This window comes from Lutra lutra, chromosome 4 (genome assembly GCF_902655055.1).
Source record: "Lutra lutra chromosome 4, mLutLut1.2, whole genome shotgun sequence".
NCBI classification, from domain to species: domain Eukaryota; kingdom Metazoa; phylum Chordata; class Mammalia; order Carnivora; family Mustelidae; genus Lutra; species Lutra lutra.
The window spans coordinates 46,744,741-46,769,698 of NC_062281.1; the positions used below are offsets into that span (position 1 = coordinate 46,744,741).

At 38.1% G+C, this 24,958-nt stretch overlaps 1 protein-coding gene across 2 annotated transcripts; it reads right to left on the reverse strand.

Annotated features, from left to right (window-relative positions):
- Nucleotides 1-1,010: 1,010 nt before the first annotated feature.
- OSGIN2 (oxidative stress induced growth inhibitor family member 2) lies at nucleotides 1,011-24,514 on the reverse strand. Of its 2 annotated transcripts, none has more exons than XM_047726348.1 (6): nucleotides 24,381-24,514; nucleotides 16,771-16,925; nucleotides 12,737-12,873; nucleotides 11,964-12,155; nucleotides 5,248-5,339; nucleotides 1,011-2,894 (listed from the first exon to the last, which is right to left on the reverse strand). In XM_047726348.1, exons 2-6 carry the CDS (start codon nucleotides 16,835-16,837, stop codon nucleotides 1,862-1,864), a joined length of 1,521 nt encoding a protein of 506 aa, XP_047582304.1. In that variant the 5' UTR covers nucleotides 16,838-16,925; nucleotides 24,381-24,514; the 3' UTR covers nucleotides 1,011-1,861. The 2 variants fall into 2 exon arrangements, with proteins under 2 accessions (XP_047582304.1, XP_047582303.1); XM_047726347.1 differs by lacking the exon at nucleotides 24,381-24,514 and adding an exon at nucleotides 23,560-23,735.
- Between the last annotated feature and the right edge of the window lie 444 nt (nucleotides 24,515-24,958).

Sequence of the window (24,958 nt, forward strand, 5' to 3'; positions counted from 1 at the left end):
AAATTGGCTAAGAGTACAAGAGTACATCAGAGAAAAGGCTATGTTATCTGTAGCACAGAAGAGCTAGGTTGGAGGGAGAAGTGGGGGTTACTAGAGGTGAAATTATTCACTAGGTTTATTTAGGTCCCTACTGAAGTTTAACTGTCCCTATTTTTTTTTTTTTAAATGAATGCTTTCATTACAGAAATGCTATCATTTGGGTAAAAGCAAGCTTTTGAGACACAGGGGGATTGTAACAGTTCTCAATCTTACAAAAATGTCAGTTTTTTCACTTCAGAAGTAACAGTAAGAAAAAGATCCAACCCAACTCATTCAGAGCTCAAAGGGACAAGGAAGAGTATGCTCAATCGTATGTAGTCAGAGGATGTTACAACCATTTCAATAGGTGTGAAATTTGAAAGTTACATTATAGTTAACTAAAACTGGATTACATCATTTCTAGTCCAAACTAAATCAGACATGACACATATCAAGAGTGTAAGAATTTAGCAACTTATCTGAAACACACCTAACTTGTCGAAGTGTTATTATAAACCTTGATATTTTAAGGTGAATTATGGTCCTGTAAGCATGTAACACTGCAACTGGACAGCAAAATATGGACATTATAGTTTTTTTTTATATTAAGGAAAAAAACATTCAATAAACACATTCCAGATTAAATAAATTTTACAAAAAAAAAAAAAAGGCTGAGAAATTCAATTTGCCATGAAGAACTTCAGAAACCAGTTTTTTGCCTAACACTACAAATTCTGGAGACCTCTGTGAAAATACAGACATTAAACACATCTAAATAAATGAAGACAGGGCATGTAATTCAATAAATAACCATAGGATAAGCTACTATGTCATCTCCAATGAACAGATTTCAGAGTAATCAGCATGGGAATAGAAAAAAGATTCAACCTTAAATAATTCTAGCAATAACCAAACAGTATTATAATATTAGAAGTATTTATGCCCAAATGTTAGTTTTAATGACAGAAAGTAACTCAATATTCACACAAGGATAAGCAGTTTCATTCACAATTTATTGACTTGCAAATCAGATTGTTAGGCTAGTTAGAGAATAAATCTCCAAAAGTATCTTGGTAGGTTCCTGAATGTTTAAGTGTATGCCAACATTATTGGACTGTTTAAATTATTAGAAGCTAAGAATATGAAGTACTTATCAAGGTTTCAACAATAAAAATATTTTCTTAAAATACCATATTTGGTAATAAATTAGATTTATAGAAATTGATAATACAATATAAATTAAACCTGAGTTATAAATGCCTCCTACCCTGTCCACTCCCAGCATACATAACTTTTGCACATCACAATTTCTTTTGGACTAGTGTGCCTCAAACTTTTTAATAAGCATACATATTCCTTGAGGATCTCATTAGATGCAATTTCTGATTTAATAATTCTGTTGTGGGGTCTGAGGGTCCACATTTCTAACAAGCTACAAATGAAGCTAATGCTGGTCTTTAGACCACCCTTGAGCAGCAAGGTGACCTAAAGTATAGTAGAGATGCTCTCTGGCCCTAACATACTGTATGGTTTTATAGATTATAAGATTTTGGAATCAAACATAACCACAAATGATCACAAAAAGTAAGTCTTGGAAGAAAAGAATGTTTTAGTTAAGTGAAAGCTTAAACCGTACCAAATTGGCAGTGTTTCTATTTGTCTGACAGTGACACCTTTGATACAATATAAATCAGGACACCAAGTTCTTGTAACTTTAGTTACTATAGCTTGAGGCTCTCTTCCAGTTCATTCACGTTCAGAAAATTCAAGCTAGTACACTGCAAATCCACTATGAAAAATCTTTAATGGTTAACTGTCCATATAAATTACTTATAAACTCACTTTAAGCTATGCCATCTCCTCCTCCTCTTTCAACAAATAAATGCTTTTTTTTCTGTCTTGTAGCTAAACAGCGTGTCACACCCAACGCCCCTCCTTTTAAAAATCGAACAAAATTGTCTCCAACCAAAGGACCCAATGCAAAAAGGTTGGCTTCTTTAACACATTCGTAGGTATATGCATCTATTTCCACAGGATTATTCTTACATGTGATTGGCTGGCTTGAGTTATGGCCCAGGTAACACCCTTGCTCCTTCAGAAAAGACAGATTGGGATGAGAACCTATCAAAACTACTGCCGCAGAGAGCTTAAATATTTTTTTCAATCCAGAGAGGCTTTGAAGAATGCATTTCATGTCCGACTTAAAGGAAAGCACATGGTGCTCAGGAAAGCTGGTATAATCAGATAAAAGACTGGCGTCTACAGAATATGACTGAGTACACATCATATGATAGACTTTATGGTATTCTGGATAAAGCTTTTTGGGAAGCTGCTTGAAAATTAAGCCTGGATCAGTTACTCGTCTGCGAAATACATGAATCACAGGAATATTATTATTGTAAGCACACAGTACTGCATCAGCTGCAGTAAGCCCAGAACCTACAATTAACACTGGATCCACTTTGCCACGCAACTTTCCTTTGCTTACAGCAGCTCCAAATTCAGGCATTGAATGAAACACAAAAGGAAAATCTTCCCCTTCAATTTCCAGATGGGCAGGAGAATCCAGTGTTCCAGTTGCTAGAGCTACATTCTCCGCAAAGAGAGAGAAGGGAACATGGGAACCGTCCGCTATTTGCTGATAACCCCTGATTTCCCAATTTCTCTTGATAAATTTAGATTTCTCTATCTGTAAATGCTGTGTTGAAATATTTCTGTCTTGTCCATCATCATCATCTTGATGATCTCTGTAGAGTCTTGATACAGAGGTGATATAAGTATTCTCTCTGAAATTCTTCTGAAGACCCATGACTTTTACATAATGTTTATAGTAGCGAGCTATTTCCTCTGGCATAACTCGATCTCCTTTTAGGTTCCTAAAAAAAGGAAAAGGAAAAATACCCTATGAGGAGTACTGTGTTAGTTTTCATGATTATTCCTGCTCCATCTAGTAAGCTATTATAGAGATCTTTTTAATTCGTCTAGTCTTAGCTATAAATTATCCTTTTACAAAGAAAGCAAGCTTTTTTCTTTAGTTAAAAATGTTAAAGAATTAGTTTTATCAATAGACATCCCATGAGGGTAGAGACTGTATTTTAATGCACCTGTTTCCCCAGTGCCTTGCATAAATAGACATAGGATGTTTTCAGAAGACTGATCTGAATTTTCAGACTTTAGGAAAATAGCAAGTCATGAAAAATCATGTCAAGATCATGTATATTATCTTTAAGAATTATATATACTAGACATGCAGAATCTGTTATAGTCTAATTCAGTCCGTTACAGGATGTAGACTGCATAGTATGTAGACTGAATTCTTTACAGTTGTGAGATAGACTGTAAAAGTCTGTATTTCTACATTTTAATTCATTTATTTATTCATAAAGGTAGCTAATCTGACCAGATCCTAAGTACATAAAACATGCTGTTTTCCTGTTCATAAAGAAATCTATAAATACAGGAATGTACTCTTTTCATAAAGAGCAGATTCTTTCATTTTCCACTTGAACTTTAAAGCAATAGGCATTAGTATCCCTAAACCCTGGGCCCTAATTATAAATAAGTAGCAGTAAAGACATATCAAATAATTTCACATAATTCATTACAAATTATAAATGGGAGAAGTTCATAAAGGTTTTTCTTAAAATTTAAGATTTAAAATGTTAACTCTCACTTTACACAGAAACCCTATGTAGTAGTTACTACTACTGTAATCTCCATTTATAAATGAGGAAATTAACAGCTAGTTTAAGTTACTTGACCATGTTCACAACACTAGAAGTTAGAGTGTCAGGATTCAAGAATCAGTCTCTTAAGATCTAAAAGTCAACACTATGCAAGCAAAGGCAGGAAGTGAAGTCAATATTTAATCACAAGATTCTTTTTCACAAATTACTTCAATATACAATGTGCCCAATGTAAAAGGATGAACACTTCTAGCACCAAAACAAACAAAAAAAAATCATAAAGCTTCCCCTTTTTTACCCATATCACAAAAGGAAATGTTGAGCAATTTTCACTTGCTTGCTTATGAAAATCAAGAACTTGTACAACTTGCCTGACTTTACTACTTTTCATTTTAAACCCATATAAAGTTCATTTTTAAGAAATCCAAAAGGGGGGTGGCCTGGCTGGCTCAGTCAGAAAAGCATGTGATTCTTGATCTCAGGGTTATGAGTTCAAGCCCTATGTTGGGTGTTGGGATTACTTAAATAAAACTTAAAAAAAAAAAAGGAGTATCTGAAAGGTTTAATTTCAATGATCATGCTGGCCTGAATTTGCTCTCCTTAAATCTTCTCAAATTAAGGATAATTTCTATGAAGTCATATGGTTTCTAACAGGAAGTCAAGCACTCCCAATCTAACTAAGGTTAACTTCCTGCTTTGCTTTATTGTTTCTGAGCAAATCAGATTCTCTGTATTAGCAATTCCTATCTAATTTAATACTACTATCCTTGAAAATAAGGCTTTTCTTATTATTTTTCTTTTTAAAATTTTAGGTATTTTTCCCCAAGTAAACTTGTATTCTTCCAAGTAGAGCTTTCATCTTTCTTACTTCTATTTTCACATTTTTTTTTTAAATTTTTTTTTTTTTTTTTTTTTTGACAGAGAGATCACAAGTAGGCAGAGAGGCAGAGAGAGAGGAGGAAGCAGGCTCCCTGCCGAGCAGAGAGCCCGATGCGGGGCTCGATCCCAGGACTCTGAGATCATGACCTGAGCTGAAGGCAGCGGCTTAACCACTGAGCCACCCAGGTGCCCCTATTTTCACATTTCTTAATAAGTATTTACCTCTATAGTACCCAGTAGGGTAACCAATCACATCACAGATTCTCGCTGAGTACATCATTCTAAATTATTAATCATATATACTCTTCTACTCTGAAAGGCAAATATTATAGGTATATATACATGAGCTATACATATACAAACTTGTATATCAACTGGTAAGAATAAGTAAATAAGTGTAGAAAGGATTTGTGGGTAAATGAGAAACTAAACAGAGTGGTTTAATAGGAAAGTGGGATAAATCCATAATTAATAAAAGCGAAGGGACCCAATCTGTTTTGTAACATCTCTAAATGGAAACTAGCTCATGATCACTGCTACAGAGATTTTATCTGAAAGACACATAAATCTGTAATATTCCTCTAAGACAGAATCACAAATATTTTGAAATTACTGATAGACTTTCCCACTGTACATCAAAGAACTCTAACAGTTTGATCTTTACCTTCGTTTGCTAGATACCCAGTCTTTAAATTTAAGTCCAGGTAGCTCCATCCAATTTCCAAAGCTGATTGTCAACATGGAACCTTCCATATTCTGTTTGAATAAAAAAATGTACAAACACATGTAAGCAGTAACATGGATTTTTAAAAAACCAAATCCATCTTTATTCACTATAATTAAGAGTCTGGATAAGGATAGCAGAAAGAAGTTCTAAATGGTTGTGTAAATTACAAATACTTTTATTCTGTAGGATCTATATTCCTTTCATAAAGTTACATACTTATAAAACAAGTTTATAATATTTCCATATGCCTAAACAATGTTAATAGCTTCAGCCTAGAATAATGTAATCCAGACACAGAATATGTTACAGGAACAAGTTAGTATTTTCACTTTTTAAACAAAAGGAGGGTGTCTGGTGGCACCAGTGGGTGGCTCAGTGGGTTAAAGCCTCTGCCTTCGGCTCAAGTCATGATCCCAGAGTCCTGGGATCGAGCCCCGCATTGGGCTCTCTGCTCAGCAGGGAGCCTGCTTCCTCCTCTCTCTCTGCCTGCCTCTTTGCCTACTTGTGATCTCTGTCTGCCAAATAAATAAAAATAAATAAATATATAAACAAAAGGAAAAAGTTCATTAATTTCTAACACTTTAGATATATATCTATTTTAATATCAACAGATTTTTTTTTAAAGAAATGTACAGCAAAACAGCTTCCCCCCCTCCATCAATTATAATTACAAAGTCTAAGCTGGTTTGGATAACAGCAACATCTTTTTCTAAAACTAGGGAAAGAAGCAGGGGTTACCTGATTAAGAACAGACTCACTGCTCAAGCTAATGTTGCCTTAAGAAAGTGACCCCTTCAAGCTCCCCTGTCCTACTTCTTTCTGCTTTGCTCACTACACAGCAGCAACAAGCCCAAGGGCCAATAGCACCTATCTTGATGACCTCAATGATCTCTTCCAACCAACTCTCTTAGGCTATGGCTTTTTCTTAACTCTTCCTGCCCTGCTTCAATACAACCCAGTACTGGGAATGGTACTTATTATTATAGTTATTATTAATGACTAACATTTCCAAGCACTCACTATGTGCTGGGCCTTATGGAGCCTATTATTTGTGACGGTGTGTAGACCCGGGAGAGGTGGTGGCAAGCTGCTACTTGCTTTGAGGCAAACTGGGCCTGATACTAGGATGTGAACCAAGAAGATGGAAAACATCACAAGGGAAACTGTTAAGAATATATTATATACAGAACTTATCTGGAGCCATAACTGTCTCATCTGAAACTCAAAAAAACCTTAAGGCACTAATATTCCACTTCAATAATCTAAACGTTATTCCCACAGCACCACCTCTTCCAGTTAGTTGTGAGCCCTAATCCCTGGATCTCTTCATTTTGCTCCTAGTCTTCCTTGTCATCCTTATGCCATGAGTGCCTGCTGTCAGGGAGACTATTAAGGGACACAAACCTGACAGAAGTACTAAGAGCATACAGAAAGAGAAGAATATTTCTTAAAGGACACAAGTGGGCTGTGAGGAGTGTACCATTAGGGAAAATATTCCAGGCAGAATAAAGATGTTATGTGAGTTTTACAAAGAGAACAGCAGTGTCCTTCAAGAAATTAAAAAGTTCAGCATTATGCAGAAAAGTATTAACAGGCTTGGGTTGCTTAAACTGTGCGTATTACTAAGAAAGGTCTGTCTTTAGGACTGGCTTTTGGCTGCTTCCTAGGAAACAACCCCTGAGCTCGAAATATTCTACCTGATGACTTTTTGTATGCCAGAAGCCTTGGGCCCTGCTGTACCTGCAACTGTACAGTGACTGTAAATTTATCTTAACAATGAGATTTATGGTAAATACCAGTGTTTGCTCTGGGAGGCAGAGGAGTCACACACATGGGTGCTGCTTTTCTACATGACTGCCACCCAGAAGATCCTGGACACCAAGGTGTCGGTAAGCATCCCTGATTGGCAACTCTTTGCATACGCTGTCACAAATCACTGCTGGGAGAGTTAGTGTAGCCTCCTGCAACTCCACTAAAAATGACCACTTAGAAACTGAAGCTTGTTTCTCCTGGACTGCATTCCCTAAACTTTTTCCCTTTAATGATTCTAATCTGTATTCTTTCACTGAATGAACTATAACCATAAGTACAAAAGGAGTCCTGTGAGTCCTAGTGAATCTACAGCCTGCGCATGAACCCAGAACCCCAGAAAGAATATTCTGGAGCATGGAATGTGAGAAAGCAGTAAAGCAAGAAAGCCAAGTAGGGGCTAGATGACCCAGGCTATGGTAAAATACATTAATAATGAGTGCGCATACTATTCATTAGATGCACTGGAAGCAAGTACAGGGTTTTATGCATGGCTGTAACATTCAAAGGTGTTATTATAGAAAGGTAACTCTGGCTTTGCTATAGAGATTGTACTCAAGAAGACAAGACTGGAGTAGGAAACCCTGGCAGTAATTGGGTCAAAGATGATGATGGCCAATTACAATTATGATGGGCAAAGTAGGGTGAAAGGATTCACAGTATGTTTATGAGAAAGAATGGAGAAGATAAAAAAAAATAATAATAAAAAAAATTAAAAAAAAAAAAGAAAAAAAAGAATGGAGAAGATAAAATAATTGGTTTGAAATAGGAGTTGAGGCAAGAACAATCAAGGAAGGTTTCTGGCTTAAGTAACTACATTCCAGTGCCATTACTCCATGGTAAGGAAAGGAAGAAATCTGATGATAAAGATGACTGGTTAGGTAGGCATGCTGAGGTTGAGAACAGCTATGGGATAATAAAGGGAAGGTATTTAGGTGACTATATAAGAGAAAGCAATGTGGGCCAGGGATCTTGATTTGGGAGTCACTCAACATTCATATGCAAGTCACTGAAGTATATGAGACAAGCCAGGGAGAATAAAGAGTATAAAAAGCCAAGACCATGGCTTGGCACAGAGATTACAGAAGAGTCCAAAAGGTAACGAAAAGGAGTGACTAACAGTAAGAAAAGCAGGAGATGAAAGGTTCAGAGAATCTAAGAGAGGTAGTACCACTGTCAAATGTTGCAGAGGTCAGGAAAGATAAAGTTTAAGACCATCAAACTGAGCAAAAAAGAAAGTTACCAACCTATAAAAAGCTGAAAAGGCAGGCAGTGACAGAAGCTAGAGTGAAGTCAGTTAAGGAACAGCAGGCAAAGGCATAAAAATAATGGACAGGTGGGGTGCCTGGGTAGCTCAGTCGGTTAAACGTCTGCCTTCAGCTCAGGTCATGATCCGAGGGTTCAGGGATTGAGCCCCGCATCGGGTTCCCTGCTGGGTGGAGAGCCTGCTTCTCCCTCTCCTCCCCGGCTTGTGCTATCGCTATCTCTGTCCCTCTCTCAAATAAATAAATAAATAAATAAAATCTTTAAAAAAAAAATAATAATGGATAGGTAACTATTTCAAGAGGTGGCTCTAAAGCAAAGAATACAGATAAGCTAACACATAAAAACTCTTTAGTAACAGAAAATAATTTTAGTATATTTATATACTGGTAAACAGGAGCTGCCAGAGAAACTTAAGATACAAGAAGGGGAAAATCAAATAAGCGATATCCTTAGAGAAGACAGGTCCAGAACATAGCTGGAAGGTTAGTCTTAGATAGAAGTGATACCACTTCTACAGCAACAGGGGATAAGAAACAAAGAGGTAGCACGAATGCAGATACATTTGTAGGTTTTAACATAAAATTATGGAAGTTCAATCCTGATGGATACTATTTTCTAAGAATCAAGAGTATTTAAGTAGGGGGCGCCTGGGTGGCTCAGTGGGTTAAAGCCTCTGCCTTCAGCTCAGGTCATGATCCTGGGGTCCTGGGATTGAGCCCAGCATCGGGTTCTCTGCTTGGTGGGAAGCCTGCTTCCTCCTCTCTCTCTCTCTCTCTCTCTGCCTGCCTCTCTGCCTACGTGTGATCTCTGTCAAATAAATAAAAAAAAAATCTTAAAAAAAAAAAAAGAGTATTTAAGTAGGAAAGTAAAAAAGGGGATAGAGATTTGAGAAGAACATTTAACAAGGAAATAGCAAAGGATTACCAAGTAGAATTCAGGACCTAAATGAGGCTGAAGAATACTTTTCACAGATGTACAACCTTTTTTGTTTTTTTCTGACAATGTTTAATAGCTTAACTATGGGAAAAGATAAAGTAGACAGTTATAGAAATTGTTTTTGGCCAAGCCCATGTGATAGCAGGACAATGGGTCAAGAGACTACAAAACCTAAGCTGGGTAGGTAAGGAGGTTAAGATCAGAGCCTCAAGGTCTCTGTGCTTGAAGACGAGGTACAGTGTAACCGGATGAAGCAGCTGGAAGAATAAAAAGTTGTGATCATCAAGTAAGGTATTTAAAAATTTCAGTTTCACTGAGCAGTCACAGTGGAGCCACTGGAGTTAGTATCTAAGGAGGAATGGAAAAGGAGATTATTGAGAATGAACACATTAAGAGATGAAAAGTTAAGTTGTTGCTTCTGTGTCATACATGTAAAGGTACTCAAGTTGATAAGAAAACTTGGATACAATGGAAAACCATGACTTAGGTGCTACGGGTTCAAAAACAGGGGGACAATCTGGAACAGTCGAGGAGCAAGAAGATGACATAACCTGTTCAAAGGAACAGGGACTCTGACAGAAGAGCGACGGGGAATAAAGAGAACCCCAACCTCACTACTCAACCTGACAGGACATGGGGCCATGGAGAAGTGAAGAGACTCCCCTTCGGGGGGCTGCGGTGAAAAAATCTTCACGAAAGCAAGATTTCAAGGAAGGGAGTAAAAGCAGCATATAATAATTGAAATGGTTAAGAGTAAACAAAAGCTTTGTTTATTAGCAAATGGAGTTTTAGGGGTACACTGTTAGAAAGTCTGGAAGTAAGGAGAGTGGTGAGAAATTTGACCACAAGAGAAGTAGAAAAACTATACAGAAAGGACTATGAAGAGGACAAATGACTTCGGGAACTTATATCCTGAGTAATAATTGAGGTTAACTAGCATGTATGTGAAGCATGGCAGGGGAGAGGGCTATCTAAACATAGAACCACAGTCAAGAGCTTCAAGATTAAGGCATGGAATGCAGAGGTGAAAGGGAATAAATAATTAGGCCTGGAAAAGTCAGGTAACTGCATAGAAGTGATGCCTGAAAATGGATAGTAATTAAAATATCATTTATTTATATCCCTAATTATTTATATTATTTAAATTTATTTATATCCCTAATATCTAATGGATATCCTATATGATGCATGAAAAAAATTCAGCGAGTTTCAAATATATTTCAGCTTTACCACTGATTCAAATGTGTTTTTAGTAATCAGGGCTTATCTATCCTTCAACTTTCCTATACATAAGTGGAAAAAATGAAATAACACAGATTACTGTCTGTACGTTTTTCTAAGCAAGAAAATGTAAGTACAAGAAATCGTCAGGAATTTAGAGAAGTATACATTATGGCTTTTTCAAGAAATACCATTTAACAATGCTACTCACTAATAGCACAAATATAAACACCAAAAGGCACAGATACTGTTAGTTGCTATCCCTTACCATTAAGGAAATTAAGAGTAAGAAAGGAGTTGGAAAGTCCCCTAAAGACACTAAAACAGTCACTTATTAAATGTAAATAACTATTTAGACATACAGCATTGAACTAATATAGGAATATTCAACTGAAGTCTATACCACAGAGTTGATGTTTAATGTTAAAATTCAGATGAAATCCTTTTTCATAAAACAGCAAAAAGTATTTAACATTTATTTCTATAACAAATGAGCACTCACTACACACCAGATGCCATACTAAGGGCTAAGGACAGGAGAAAAGAAAAATTATTAAGTTCCTGACCCCTAACAAAATGCACTGAATTTTTATGTTAATCAATTCTCTGGTTTAACCCTTGCCATGAACTGAATTTGTGTCAGCCCCAAAATCCATACGCCGAAGCCCTAACCTCCAGTGTCATGGTATTTGGAGATGAGGCCTCTCAGAGGTAATTAGGTCTACATGAGGTCATGAGGGTGGTGCCCTCATGATAGGATTAGTGGCTTTATTAGAAGAGGGGCAGAAGGGAGGAAGGAGCATGCATGCACCAAGCAAGTGCTATCTGCAAACCAGGAAAAGAGCCCTCACACAAGCTGAACTGGCTGGCACATTGATCTTGAACTTCTCAGCTTCCACACCATGCAATAAATATCTGTTGTTAAGGCATTCAGTCTAGGTTATTTCATTACAGCAGCCCAAGCATATTAATACTTTCTTTTAGAATCTATTTTTCACTTAAGATTTAAATAATGGGTACTGGTATGAAATACTGTGTGAGATTTTATAAAGTCTGATATGAATTTAAAACTTTTACTATGCAAAACATTGTTGAAATATTTTTTATATAGTTCTTGTAAAATAGTATAGAGAAGCTTATTCTAAGACTATACTAGTAATCAAATTCGGTTTAACTTCTAGTAACCCATATTTTATTGTACACCATTAAAATTCTCAGATAAAAATTTGGTAAACTTCTATAACGTCTGATAATATAAAATATATTTTATTGAATGGCATTAAAATTCTCAGATAAAAGTATGGTAAACATATATAATGTATGATAGTGTTATATACCATAATGTTTCAACATTCAAATGGTCTTATCAAGATGACATATAACTCACATGCACTATAAAATGTGAAGAAAAACATACTCACATGCCAAGCGCCACCAGGTGGACCTTTACCAAAAACTAAGTGAGGGATGTAATGATGTTGTTCTAGTTTCCAGTGCAAAACGGATGGATAATCATAACCAAAATCAGCATCTGGATGAAGAAGTGTGTCAAAAAGGACTGCAACTGGATTGGAGGATCGGCCCTCAAGGCCCTCAGACAAGTATTCTAAGTCCTGAATGAATTTTTCAAAAAAGGAAAGAAAGAAGGCAGAGTTTGAAGGAAAAAAAGCAAAAAAATAAAAACAAAAAACCTGTGCTGTTACAAAAGTGAAAGCCATTACTCTAATCCAGCATTTCCCAGATAATGTTCTATAAAACACTGATGTTCTTTGAGAGCTTAATAGATTCTTGGTCAAATGGATATAGGAAAAGACTGGATTTCAACAAAACTAATCAGATCGCTTTTACTACAACTCCTGAAGATGCATTTAATACATTAATATGCCTTAATATGTCTATTGTAACATTCCAGTAACAAAAAACAGCACTTCCAAAACTTATCTGAACACAGAGCACCTATTAAAACTCCCACCAGGAAATAATTTGGGAAATTCTGCTCTCATCAATTCAGTAAAATAAACAGAAGTAATTTGACAGAACATATTTGCAAATTGAAAATAAAAATGACAGAGAATGTTATTTAGAAGAAAGGATTTCCAACCGAGATAGACAATGCTTATATAAGTAGAAAACTAACCTTGTTTGAGTATTAAAAAAAAACCAAAAAAACAAAAGATTGACATGTAAGAAATACCTGATCAACAATGGAAAGATGTCTTGCTTCTTCTAATTTACTATGTAAGATTGTATTTGGATGTATTGCTTCTGATGATAAATATGGTCTGTAGCCTGATAACATGTAAGAAAGGCAGATTCCTGAGGGTCCATTTCCTATTGGAAAAAAAAAAAAAGGTGCATCATGTGTCTTAATATTCTTACTCCTTGGCTTTTCTCAAAGATACATTTTCTCCCTTACCTATTTGTCTTCCTTCTCTAAACTCTTAAAACCAAGTATTCATAAGATACTGACCTTTGTCTTCTCCGTTTTCTTTTGGGAGTCTCATCTACTTGAAGCTTTAAGTCTTTATGCTACTGACCCTGAATTATACCTGTACGCTGACCTCTTGCCCAAAAATACATCCCACATTTCCATAAGCCACTTCTTTACTCCACCTAGTTGAACTACTACTAATTTAATCACAATGTGTTCAACACATATTCATGAGTTCCTTCATTTAGGTGCCCTCTCCTTTAAATCCCATCCCTTCTCAAAGTGTGGTGCTAACAAAATCCTAAATTAATCAGATTCTGATTCTAAATCTATTTAGTCACTATATCCATTCAGTTGTCTTTGTTAGTGTCACTCCTCTATTCTCAAAAGACGAAAAGTCCCTTGTTTGTCCTAGGATACACCTATTCCAAAATCATTTCACATTTACATTCAGACGAATTTTGATAGAACAAGGTCCTCATCATACTACTCCCTCCACTTGGAAAACTTTAACTGCTTGCTTCTGACTACCCGGTGCTCACCGTGTTCTGTTCTCAATCATCTTTCCAGACCCATCTCCTAATAGCGTCTTCCTATATTTTTATATGCTTAAACTAAAGCCAAACTGGATTTTTTTCTTGAACCCCAGTGAACTAGCTCCATTTCTGTGGTTCCTTTAGTCTAGGTTTTCACTTCTCTATTATCTCCATCTACCAAAAATCTAATCCAACTGGGGTAACTGTTAGCCTCAGGAAGAAAATTCTGTTCCATTCTCTAATATTTTGTGCCCCAAATAAAAGCAGCTCGAAGATGTAAATATAAAACATAAATCCAAGAATATCAGAAAATGGATTACTACTTCTACTTACAATACTGAAGTGGGAAGCCTTTAAAAAGACAGAAAGGAAAGTAAACCATTTCTTCATAAAAATTAAAAACACGAGAAATATTGGAAGATCTGAGGCAAAGAGTTAATTTCCCTGACTCAAAACAGAGACAAAAATTAAAGAATAAAAATACTATATGATAGTATCAATACAGATAAAAGATAAAGAAAAAGCATTTAACAAAACCCAAAACCTATTCGTGATTTAAAAAAATAAAAAACTTCAGCAAACTCAAATAGAGGAATACTTCCTCAACTTGGTAAAGAGTATCTACAGTAAACCTACAACTAGCAATCATTCTTAAATGGTAAAAAACTAGATGCTTTGTCAAGAATAAGACAAGGATGTCTCTTCCCATCATTTCTACTCAACACACACCATGACAGAAGCCATAGTTAATGCAATAAAAGGAAACAATGACTTTGGAAAGAACAACTTTGTCCATAAAAGCCATGATTTCTATGTAGAAAATCCCAAAGAATGGACCAAAAAACTCCTAGAGCAACAAGACTGCATGATACAAGGTTAATATACAAAAGCCAGTATCTTTTCTATATACCAGCAATGACCAGGCAGCATCTGAAATTAAATATACAATACTGCTTAATCTGTGCATGTGCCCACACACACAAAACCACACACAGCTGGATATGAATCCAACTGTATATACTTAAGATGATAAATGCACATATAAGATATATACAAGGAAAACCAGAAAACTTTGATCAAAGAACCCAATGATCTAAATAGATGCTCTCGAATAAGAAGATTTGATACTGTTACGATGTCAGCTCTTCTCAATTTGATCTACAGATTCAATGCAATCCAGTAAAAATTCCAGCAAGTTACTCTGTGGACACAAACTAATTCTGAAGTTTGAATGCAAAGGCGAAAGACCCATAATAGCAAACATGATATTGAAGCAGCAAGTCACAAGCAGCTGAAAGTGTTACCTTATATAACAAAAGATAACTCTATAGACGTGAGTAAATTAAGGACTGTGAGATAGGAAATTACCTGGATTATAAAGGTGGACACCACCTAATTATACAAGTCCTTAAAAAAAGAGACCCACCATATTAGAAATTTAAAAAAAAAAGAGAGAGAGAGAGACTCTTTCTCAGCTTTGATGAGAGGGAAAAGGAAAAATGAAAGAAAGTTAAGAGAGAACCAACACTGTGGATTCTGAAAATGGAGAAAAGGCCCAGCAGTCAAGAAGTGAGAGTAACCTCTAGAAAGTGGAAAAGGCAAGCAAACAAACATTCTACCCTGGAGACCCCGGAAAGGAATGCAGTCTTGCTGACATCCTGACTTTAGCCCACTGACACCAGGGTTGAACTTCTGACCTATAGAACAGTGAGATAATAAGTGTACATTGTTTAAAGCCACTATGTTTGTGGAAATTTGTTATGACAGCAACAGAAAACACATTGTTTAAAGCCACTATGTTTGTGGAAATTTGTTATGACAGCAACAGAAAACACATATATCAAGAAAATTAGTTCTCTGCTCTGATGGAGTGCTCTTGCCAGCAGTCACAGCCCTACGTGCACTGAGTTAAGCTACTCATTGGCTAGCTGAAGCAAAACACAGATTGTTTTGGGGGGAGTGACGTAGGCAGGTACAGATGATGGTACTTTTTCCTTTTCTGACCCACCCATAGCCAGCTAGGACAGAAGAGGGTTCCCTGACTCATGCCAACACATTCAGGATGAAAAACCAGTGTCGAGCAAAAATGAGAAAATGGAACATGAGGTCTAGTCCCAAGTTACCCTGAATGTGAACTACTACACATACCATCATCTCTATCATCACCCCTAAAAACAAATCTAGAAACCATGCTTGCCTCCTTTCCTCCCTCCCTCCCTCCCTCTACTGGATCCCTCATATGTCAAAAGACAGGACTTTTCTCTCCTTCCTGTTAACTTTGAAAGGGGGCATTAGGAGCGCCTGGTTGGCTCAGTCAGTTAAACGTTCAACTCTTGATTTTGGCTCAGGTCCTGAGATCAAACCCCACTCTGATCTCCATGCTCAGCGGGTCATTGTTCCCAGACTAAAAGAACAAGTTGCTGGAGATTCTCTCTCCTTCTGCCCCTTCCCACCTCACACATGCACAGGAATCTCTCAAATAAATCAATCTTTAAAAAAAAAAAAAAGAGGCTTTCAAAGAAAATAAAGATGCTATATGCATATTATGCCCCATAATTCTTTCCTGCAGCTTGCTTCACACCATAGTAATTGTCTTAGTAAGTTTGAATATTAGATGCAAGATGTAAGTAACCAAGTTAAAAACATGCAATAAAACGAAATCATAAAAACATCTATAATTCTGAAGTAATTAGGTTGCAATTATAGCTTAATTTTTAGTATCTTCTATGCCTATATGTTGAGGTGGTACAAAGGATATATAATGATAGTATTATGGTTAAGGTCACTGTACACACCACAGCAGAGCACAGTACCATTCATTAAACTGAGAACCGGTTACTAGCTTGCACAAGTTACTCAACTTCTGAGTTGCCCTGATCGTATTCACTCCACAACAGAGGGCTCTAGGGTTGAAAGGCATAATCCCATAATGTACACAGAATGCTCTGTATGGGCTCTACTAATCCTGGTTATAATCACTGCCATGACACTATCATAATAATTAACGCAACTGACAGTATTTTAACACAACAGGGCATTATCAGTTCTTCAATGAAAAAAATGTTACATTCAAACACAGAATCTACTATCAGATAAACCAATTACTCTCTCCAAAGATCCGGTTATTGGTTACTTAAGCATACCAAAAAACCCACAACTACTTCTCAATACAATCCTAAGAACTTGTGCCGTGTAACTATGCATATATAGTAGTAGTAAGCATCAGAATTATAATTTTAAGAGTTAAAATGCAGTACTTACCTATAATTACCACAGGCAAAGTCACTGATGAATCTTCTAGTAAAGAAGTTTCTTCAACTAATGGCATAGCTTTAACTTTCTGCCCCAAGTTATCACCAAAATATTGCACCAAGGAATTAAAAATCTCTCCTTCAGTTTCAGTGTCACTATAGTTTCTTTAAAAAAAAAAAAAAAGAAGAAGAAAAAATGAAACATAAAACAAAAAGAAAAGATAGAGTCAATACAACCTTTATAAAAACTTGTCTTTATTCAGATTTTATTTAGGCCATAAAATATGGAATAGTTCCATAAAATGAGAAAAAGAAATTCTTCTGATTAATGCTTTCAAATTAGTAGCTTAGCTTACCTGTCAACCTGTACTTTTAATGTCAGAAATCCTAAAGAGCTAGCTGATGTCTCTGTAGTACCACGTAGACAAGTCTACACAAGTTCTAAATAAGAAGCTATCTTTAAAGACCAAAGAGACAGCACTGCATTGGGGATTTTTATAATTCTCTGAGATTTCCTAGGAATGGCTACTTTCTTTTTTTTTTTTCCTCATTAATAAAAAAAGTATATGCACTAGAGGTAGTATGTTTGGAACAAAATAGTCATAATACTTTAAGAAATGGTTAATAGTACTTATGTATTACAAACTGTGTATTTTGGTAAAAAAAAATGAGGTTTATACATCTTGTTAGTTCTCAGATATTGAAACTTGGAAATATCTTTATGTTGATTTCCAATCTACCTTCTTTCCTAGTTGCCTCCCTAGAAACTAGTTTTAGCATTCTGACATGCTCATGAAACAAATGGAGTAGCCTCTGAGTGCAGTTAATGTTCGGCATTACACTAGTGATTACTTCAGAACAGAATCCCCAAATTATTTTTCATCTTTATATAGTCAGCAGCAGGCCAGTATCTGGAAATATTAAACTGTGTACCAACTATGGGTGAGTATGCTTACTGCTACTCACAAAATGATAAACATGAAATGGATCAGTTATTTCATAGGACTCACAGATCCTGGAGGAGAATGATAAATGGAAAGAACTGGGCAGAGACCAAAATTTCTGCTTCTCTATAACCCCCCAAGGTTCCAATCTATCCTAGGATAGAGTCGAGTTCTCCAGGATATGCTGACAGCTTTCCTGAAGAAGGTATAAACTCCATCCCAAATATCTAGACTCCTCTAACAATACGTGGCCTTTTGGGGCCAGAACTTTCCTGAAGAGTAACTCTACCCCAAATATTTGGACACCTCTAACAATAAGTGGCCTTTTGGGGTCAGATCAGATACCCTTTGGATATGTCTACTAGGGAAAGCCCCTCCTCACACTGAAGCCTGCTCCTCAAAGAAGCATCTTACGCTCAACACATTCCTTTCAGATCATTCCAACTACTTCTGTGGCAGATCCAGTATTCTAGTTACCCAGCCTGCTTTGCTTCTTGGCAACCGAACTCAAACAAGTGTATTATACTCAGGCCTATTTCTTACATTTCTCCTGAATGTGTGGCAAGGACAGGTCCCCTGGTTTCCTCTGGATGCTTCTGATCAAAGTCCTTTTGGATACCCAGACCTGATTAATATTGTGGTGGCTGTAAAGGCCACAATTCTTTTTCAGAAGATACACACCTCATCTTCAGTCTCTTCCAGATATCCCCACCTCAAAGATTGCTGTTCCCATATATATAACCCGGGAAATTTAAAAAAAATTTAAATTTAAAATTAAAATTTAAAAAAAAAATGGTAAGTTAACAGTAGTAATCTAGTTAGTAGTAAACTATGGTCCTCACGAAAACTCATTCCCCATTCTCCCTTCCCTCCAGCTACTGGTGACCACTGATCTACTTTTGGTCTTGTTGGATTTGCCTGTTCTGGAAATTGCATATAAATGGAAACTCTCACATATTATGTGGCCTTGTGTGCCTGGCTTCGTCCACTTAGCATGTTTTTCAGCTTCATCTACAGTGTAGAATATATTGGTACTTCATTTCTTTTCATGCCTAAGTAATTTTCCACCGTAGAGATAGAAAACATTTTGTTCATTCACAAACCGATGAACGTTTGAGTTGTTCCCACTTTTTGGCTATACAAATAATGCTATGAACATTCATGCATAAATTTTGTGGGGATCAAAGTTTTTACATCTCTTACGAGTATATGCAATGGCTGGGTCATAAATTCTGTATAACATCTTAAGGAACTGCCAAACTGTCTTCTAAAAGTGGCTGGATCAGGGCGCATGGGTGGCTCAGTCATTAGGCATCTACCTTTGGCTCAGGTCATGATCCCAGGGTCCTGGGATCAAGCCCCGCATCAGGCTCCTTGCTCAGCCAGAAGCCTGCTTTTCCCCCTCTCCTGCTCCCCCTGCTTGTATTCCCTCTCTCAAATAAATAAATAAAATCTTTTTAAAAAATAAAAAGTAGCTGGTTCATTTTCCATTCCCAACAGCAATATAAGAGGGTTCCAACTTTTCCACATCCTCACCAACACTCAACTTCTTTTTTAGCTACCCTCACTGGTGTGACATGACATCTCACTGCAGTTTTGTCCTGCATTTCCCTAATGACTAAAAATGGTAAGCATCTTTTCATATGATGTTTAGCTATTTGTATTTTCTTCTTTGTAGAAATAGTCTTCACCCACTTTCAAATTGGGCTTTTTATTAAGCTTTAAAAATTCCTTATATATGTAGAACGCAAATCCCTTTTCAGATATATGATTTGCAAATATTTTCTCCCATTCTGTGGGTGGTCTGTCCCTTTCTTTGTCTTTTGAATCACAGAAATTTCAATTTTTCGATTTTTGCTGCTGTGCTTTTGGTGTCTAAGAAACCACTCCCTGGGACACCTGGATGGCTCAGTCAGTTAAGCTCCTCCCGTCAGCTCAAGTCATGATCCCAGGGTCCTTGGATCAAGTCCTACACTGGGCTCCGTGCTCAGTGGGGAGCCTGCTTCTCCCTCTGCCTCTGCCTGACACTCTGCCTGCCTGTGCTCTCTGACAAATAAATAAAATCTTTAAAAAAAGAAGAGAAAGAAAGAAAAGAAACCATTCCCTAATCCACGATCACCAAAATTTACTCCTATTTTCTGTAAGTTTTATTGTTCTAGTTTTTAGATTTAAGACTTTCATCCATTTTGAGTTAATTTTTACACATGTGATGTCTGAGGTAAGAGTCCAACTCCACTCTTGTTTGTGGATATCCATCTGTCCTGGAATCATCTGTTGTAGAGACTGTTATTTCCCCTTTGTCTCGTGATCCCATGGAAAACCAAATGACCATAAACGTAAGGATTTATTTCTCTCAGTTCTATTCCACCGATCTATGTTAATCTTCATGCAAGCGCCCCACTGTCTTGCTTACGGTTTCTTTGTAGTAAACTCTGAAATTAGAGTGGGAATTCTCCAAATTTGTTCTTTTCAAATTGTCTTGGCTATTCTGGGTCTCTTGCAATTCCATATGAATTTTAGGATCTTGTCATTTCTGCAAAACAAAGGCTGCTAGGATTTTGGTAAGACTGCACTAAATTTATAGATCAATTTGAAAAATACTGCCATCTTAATTAAGACACTGTTTTTCAATCCATGAACATGGGATTCCTTTTATTTAGGCCTTTAGTTCTTCTCAATGATGTTTTATAGTTTTCTGTGTACAAGTCTTAGGACTTAGGAATAAGTATTTCATTTTTCATGAGGCTAGTGTAAATGAAATTTTGTTAACTTCACTGTCAGACTGTTCATTGTTACTGTGTAGAAATAGGATTGATATTTTATGTTGATCTTGTATTCTCCAATGTTGCTTAATTCATTTAGTCTAGTAGGTTTTGTGTGTGGGCCTCCAGCAATTTACCTCTAGTCTCAAGACTCTAGTACATTCAGCAGAGCCAAAGTTTTAGCTTATTTAAATTCTCTATACAAGTAATTAGTTCTGATTTTCTACTGGTCATTAGTATAATCTGCACATATACAATATGTATATAATCTATAATAAAAGTGGTATGTATATAATGATATATGACCTAAATATTGGTATAAACTATTTATAATAAACTTGCATGGTATTTGGTATAAGTTTCATACAGATCAACATTGATGAAAAACAGAATCGAGAAACAAACAAAAAACAAAAGTATGGTTCACTAGTTTTGCATAAAGCAACAATGAAACAAAGGCCTCTTGGTAAGTATTCTTTCTAAATAATTCAGAGCCTAAGTTATAATTCACGTATCACTGCACATGTTTTATAATACATTCATACTATATCACAGGTCTATGAATAGTTTCAACTTCTACTTGAGATATCCAACTGGATCCAATGTTATATTTAAAACAAGTATTTTGAGTAATAAAAAATCTACTTTTCCTTTATTTGGGATACTAAGTTAGAAAACATTTTATTGCATTTCAGGAAATAGTAAACAGCACTTTATACACATGCAAAAATAGTTGCCCTATTAGGCATAAAGACTATTTGATATTTAAAAAGATTTTAAAGAACTTCCACCTTTTGTTCTTGAAATATTAGAACCCAGTCTTGAAACCAATTTAAGAGAATGGTACAGGCATAAACTTTGGGTAACAAAAAGACTTTCTCCCATCTAGCAAGACTTCTTTTAATGATGACTCAAACTCAAATGAAATGGTTTATAGTATCTGAATTTTTATAGTCTTTGGAAGCATGATCCTAAATTGTCACCAAATTCATACTACTCTATGAAAAAGAGGTTCTAACATCACAAATGAAGTCAGTCACACTGTTTATCTTCCAAAACAGTAGGTATAGAACAGTTAGTGGACGGTTGGAAAGTCAGTGGACAGATATCACAATACCTATTCCTTTCAGGTATTGTACAAGAGTCAAAATATACAGGTTTGTTCCTAATAAAATTGCTCAAAAAAAAAAAAAATAGCACAAGTAAATTATAAACACCTTCCTAAGAAGAGGTCTTAAATATTTTATTTTTTAAATCTGAGCTACAGCGTAGCTATTTTTACAACAGAAATAAGGTTTATTAATCAAAATTTTTATCTTTTGGCTAGCAAGGCTATCCTTATCTCTCAAGATCAAAACATACCAACTACTTTGTATTTATCTCCTCTAAATTTCTGTACAAAGTGGTAAGCATATGGTATCCGTAACCTAGGGTTAGCTGAATGGATATGAATCCCAACCTGTGTCCTTAAGAGTTCAACTATACCAAAAGCAGTCAAAAGGCATTTAGACAGCAGTTTCTGAAAGGCATGTTAATTTCTCAAGGGGCTTGAGTTTAACAAGTTTTCATTGGAGGAATCTGTTTTCTAAAACTCTTCAAAGTGGATCTGATACTCTCAAACCAGTATCTGTCAAGTAGTCAACAAAGTTGCCTAAAACTTAAAATCCAGCAGTTTATTACAGAAAACATTTTTAATATCCAGAATTTAAAATACCCTACAAAACTCAGTGAGAAGTTGGGTAAGTCTGGACTTTTGCTCTCTATTAAAACAGGAGTTTTGAACCTTCTCTGTGTCTTAAACTCCTTAGTAATTTGGTGAAACCTCTGAACCTCTTCCTTGAATAGTATTATTACACACATAAAAGATACATGGGATTTACAAGGAAACCAATTACATTAAAATAGAGTTATAAAAAGTAAACTTATGACATGTTTATTTACATTTCTCTACTGTATTAAACAGCAAGTTCGGTGATGTGTAATTACTGTAATTTTGAAGAAATAAACATACAGTATTTCTAGATATGTGCAACTGTGATATGAAAGTATTTGTGAATTTTACTGTTGACAAGGTCACAAATACTATTTGATTTGATGCTTACATTCATAATTGAAGGACATACTCGATTTTCATTAAAAGTTTAGCAAAAATATCAGTTGTACCTTTCTTTACATGCAAGTTCATGGCCACTTAAATTCTATGAACTCTGAGTTTCATATTTTCAGAAAAATTTTACACATCATTATTCTAGCACATTCATACAAATGAAGTAAGGTAATTTGTTAAAGTCTGCGCTAAATTTAACATTTCTCCACCACAGGGTTAAAACGACTTCCAAGTGCCTTTAGCCTTTCTCCCCATAACTGACTTAAGTGTCTGCCAACTGTACAAGAGAACATATTCTCACTTTTATTTTAAAATGCACTAACCTCATCACCCTTAAGAACTTTCCCATAATGTGAATCCTGAATCCCCACCTATTTCAAATCTCTGTAATATACACTTATAATGACAAGCATCTTAGAACAAAGTTAGCACCTACTTGTAACCAAACCATCACATTTAAAACAGTTTCCTATCTCCTTTCAAACGCAGTAACTTAGATTATTACGTTTATTTAAAAAAATATATAAAGATCTAAAGGTGGGGTAGGGAGGAACCTTCGCAACCCTTCACTCAAACTTTGCACTACTTCGAAGTCTCAGGTCGCAGTAACCGACTCGCTCCGGGTCTAGCCGGTTTCGAAGTCCCCGTGACTGGCCCGGTCCAGGAGAGGAAAAGGGGGACAACAGAGGAGAATGTTGTCCACCCCCCCCCCCCCCCACCAACCCCGGAGCGAGGTGCCCCCAAGCAGAGGCTGCCGAGGCGGGAACCCTAATCAGGCAGGAACCAGGAGGAAGCGGCTGCCGAGGCGGGAGGCAGCTCAGTCCAGGCGCTCGCCCCCCACCCCGGACCGGTCCCGACGCTGTACCTGTCCCGACCCCAACCGCGCCTGACTTCTGCCCAGCTTGGCCCCGTCACGACCGCGGAGCCGGAAAGCGCTCCACCCTCCTCCTGCTCCCATCCCCTCCGCTCCCCCGCAGAGAAGTCACCTGAAATGACCGGCCAGGGAGCAGCGGCAGCACCACACCGGCATGGAGCGCGGCGCACGGGGCGCCAGAGCGCGACCGCCAGGGCCGCCGCCACTGCCTGCCCCGGCTGGGCTGCCCGTTCCGGGCGCCCGCCCACTTGCCCGGGGTCGCGGGGTCCGCGGGGAGCCAGGGCCCCGCGCGTCAACGTTGCCTCGGCTGCCCGGAAACTGCGGCTAAGCAGCCGGCGGGTCTCCGGCGCCCCGAACTCCGCCTCAGGATAGCGGCTTCCGCTCCTCGCCTGCGGGGAGCCAGACACCGGCGGTGGATGATCTGGGGGCGCCGCGATGGGGGCGGAACGGGGCGGGGACGCTGCGACGGCTGCGGCGGAGGCGCGCGGGCTCCTCCTCGCAGGTGCGGCGGCGGCGGGCGAGGCCGGCGATTGGTGGAGACGCGGCCGTGGTGAGGGGCCGGGCCTGACGGAGCCGCGGCTGCGCGGGCCGGGGGCCGAGGTGCGCGGGCCGGGGGCCGAGGTCCGCGCGCCAACCGGACCGCTGTGGCGGCGACCGGGGGCCCGGGCCTCTGCCTGCGCCCCGCGCCCCTTTCGCGTGCACCCCACTCGCGGCCTGGGGGTTAGCAGGGCGGGGCGGATGCGCGTCGAGAGGGCCGGATGATGAGAGGAAGAGAAAGCTGCTAACCGGGGTAGCGGAACGGCTCGGGGAAAACCCTGCGTACAGCGCGGCCTCCGCGATCGGGGAGCGACGCGGAATAACCCGAGTCCGTCCGCGCGGGACTCCCACCGAGGAGGGCGGGGAAAGGCCGAGAGTCCCACCCAGGAAACCCACCTTAGCGCCTTTTCTCGCGCTGGCCTGGGCGCAGACGCTGGGAGCTGCTGCGCGCTTCTCGCTCTCGACCCGGCATAACAATCGCCTGGGGCGTGGTGGGGCGGAGGTGGGGGGACACACCAAACCACAGGTGCCCGGTCTCCACCCCCAACTGTTTTGACTGTGGAAATCCCGCTTCCTGAATAGGGGGAACCTCCCTCCCCAAAGTAAGTGGCTTTCACTAGCGTGAGAATCACCTGCGTTGTTGGCTAAAAATACAGGTGCTTAGCCCCGCCCAAGACTTACGGAGTCCGTTTCCGGGCGGGGGAAAGGGCGGGAACTTGCATTTTAAGCCCCCCCAGGTGAATGTGATTCAAGAAGTTTAGAAGGGAACCGCGTAATGAGTGTCCCTATGCGATGTTCTCAAAAATGGAGGCAGGAAAAACTCCTAGAACTGATTAACTGCATGTACAGTTAGACATAGATGTCTTCCTATCCCTACTTTCAGAAAAGCCCAATTATTTTTGCGGTTAAAATGTAAGCTACATAGTTGTTTTTAAATAGTTTTTAAGTTCTCAAGTTTTCCTGAATATTGCCAT